At 69.2% G+C, this 1498-nt stretch overlaps 1 protein-coding gene across 1 annotated transcript in view; it reads left to right on the top strand.

Moving 5' to 3' along the window:
• The first annotated feature begins 32 nt into the window (after positions 1–32).
• The window catches only part of NKX3-2 (NK3 homeobox 2), a 2360-nt gene continuing 894 nt past the window's right edge, over positions 33–1498 (top strand). Inside the window, exon 1 of the mRNA XM_004681403.1 lies at positions 33–633. Coding sequence (XP_004681460.1) covers positions 33–633 — 601 coding nt within the window. The remainder of the gene's footprint in view (positions 634–1498) is intronic.

The following is a 1498-nucleotide window of genomic DNA, read 5'->3' on the forward strand; positions in this document are numbered from 1 at the left end:
CGGCCGGCCGGCCGCTCCAGCCCGCGGCGCAGATGGCGGTGCGCGGCGCCAACACCTTGACGCCCTTCTCCATCCAGGCGATCCTCAACAAGAAAGAGGAGCGCGGCGGACTGCCCGCGCCCGACGGGCGCCCGGTGCCTGGGGGCACAGCTGTGGCGGTGTCTGCGGCGCCCGCCGTCTGCTGTTGGAGGCTCTTTGGGGAGACAGACGCGGGCGCGCTGGGGGGCGCCGAGGACTCTCCGCTGGCGTCTCCTGCCGGGGCCAGAACGGCTGCGGGGCAGAACGCAGAGAGCCCAGGCTGGGACTCGGACTCCGCGCTCAGTGAGGACAACGAAGGCGGTCGGCGCTGCGCGCACGCGCCGGGGGCCAGCGGAGCCGGTCGTGCGGGGGGGACCCTGGGTCTCGGCCAGCCGGTCTGCGAGCTGCCCGCCGCCAAGGACCTGGAGGAGGAAGCCGCGGGCCGGAGCGACAGCGAGATGTCGGCCAGCGTCTCAGGTTCGCAGAGGCTGGGGGAAAAGGGCCGGGCCGGGCGGAAGGGCTGCGCACCGAGAGCGACTTCGCGGAGCCGGGTGGGTGGGCCTGCGGTCCGCGCTCTGCGCCCTCGGGCCGGGCTGGGGACTCACTCGAAGCTGGGGCCGCTGGTGCGGGCTGCTCTAACCCCCGGGAACTGAGCTCAGAACCCCACGTCCTGGGACAGTGTGCTCTGGACCGGCGTGGGGAGAAGAACCACTGCACCCGGGCCGTACCGCCCGGTGCCAGCTCGGGGTTGGAGGAGGGTGAGGGACCTGGAGACCTCGGGTAGCCAGCACCCTGGCCAGGGAGCGGCCAGGGAGCAGGGACGCTCTGGCTGTAGATCCCAGGGTAGCAAGTGATGCCTCCAAGTGGCGGCAGAGAGAGGACCTACCCCCACAGGCTTGGTTTGTTTAACTTCTTGGGGATCCTGCCCTGGACTGAGGCCCTAAGGGCTGCAGGCAAACCCAGCAGGCAGCTGAGGGCAGAAAGGCTTGATTTGGGCCCTACCGAAAGTAACATCCTTAGTGACGGGCTGGCATGTATGTCACTTGGTCAGTAAAATTCAGGCGTGTCTCCATGGGTGGACACTGCTGTAGGCCTCACGTTGGCCCCAAGCGAATGGTAGCTTCAGCCCAGCAGGCCTCTGCTAGGTGCCTACCGTGGAAGACCTGGGTTCAGGTTAGAACGCAAGGGTTTGAGGCAGACACACCCGCCACCGATCACGTCCAATGCCCAGCCTCCACTCATGCTCTGCAGAGAGGGAGAAGCCCCCGCCTTGGCACGGCCTACGGCTGGCCTGAGCCCCCCCCCCCCGCAGCAGAAACGGGTGGTTGGGGGGAGACTCCAGGGCGCTGGCTCCGGCTCCGCCTCGCCTGCCCGTTAGCCCAGCTGCCGCGTGTGTGCTGCGACGGTGCAGCGTGGAGACCCGCGGGTGGAGCGAGCAGAGAGGCCCGAGGGCAGCCTGCCGGCCAAGGCTCTGCGCGAC

This window comes from Condylura cristata, unplaced genomic scaffold (assembly GCF_000260355.1).
Source record: "Condylura cristata isolate star-nosed mole 26May11 unplaced genomic scaffold, ConCri1.0 scaffold00012, whole genome shotgun sequence".
NCBI lineage: Eukaryota > Metazoa > Chordata > Mammalia > Eulipotyphla > Talpidae > Condylura > Condylura cristata.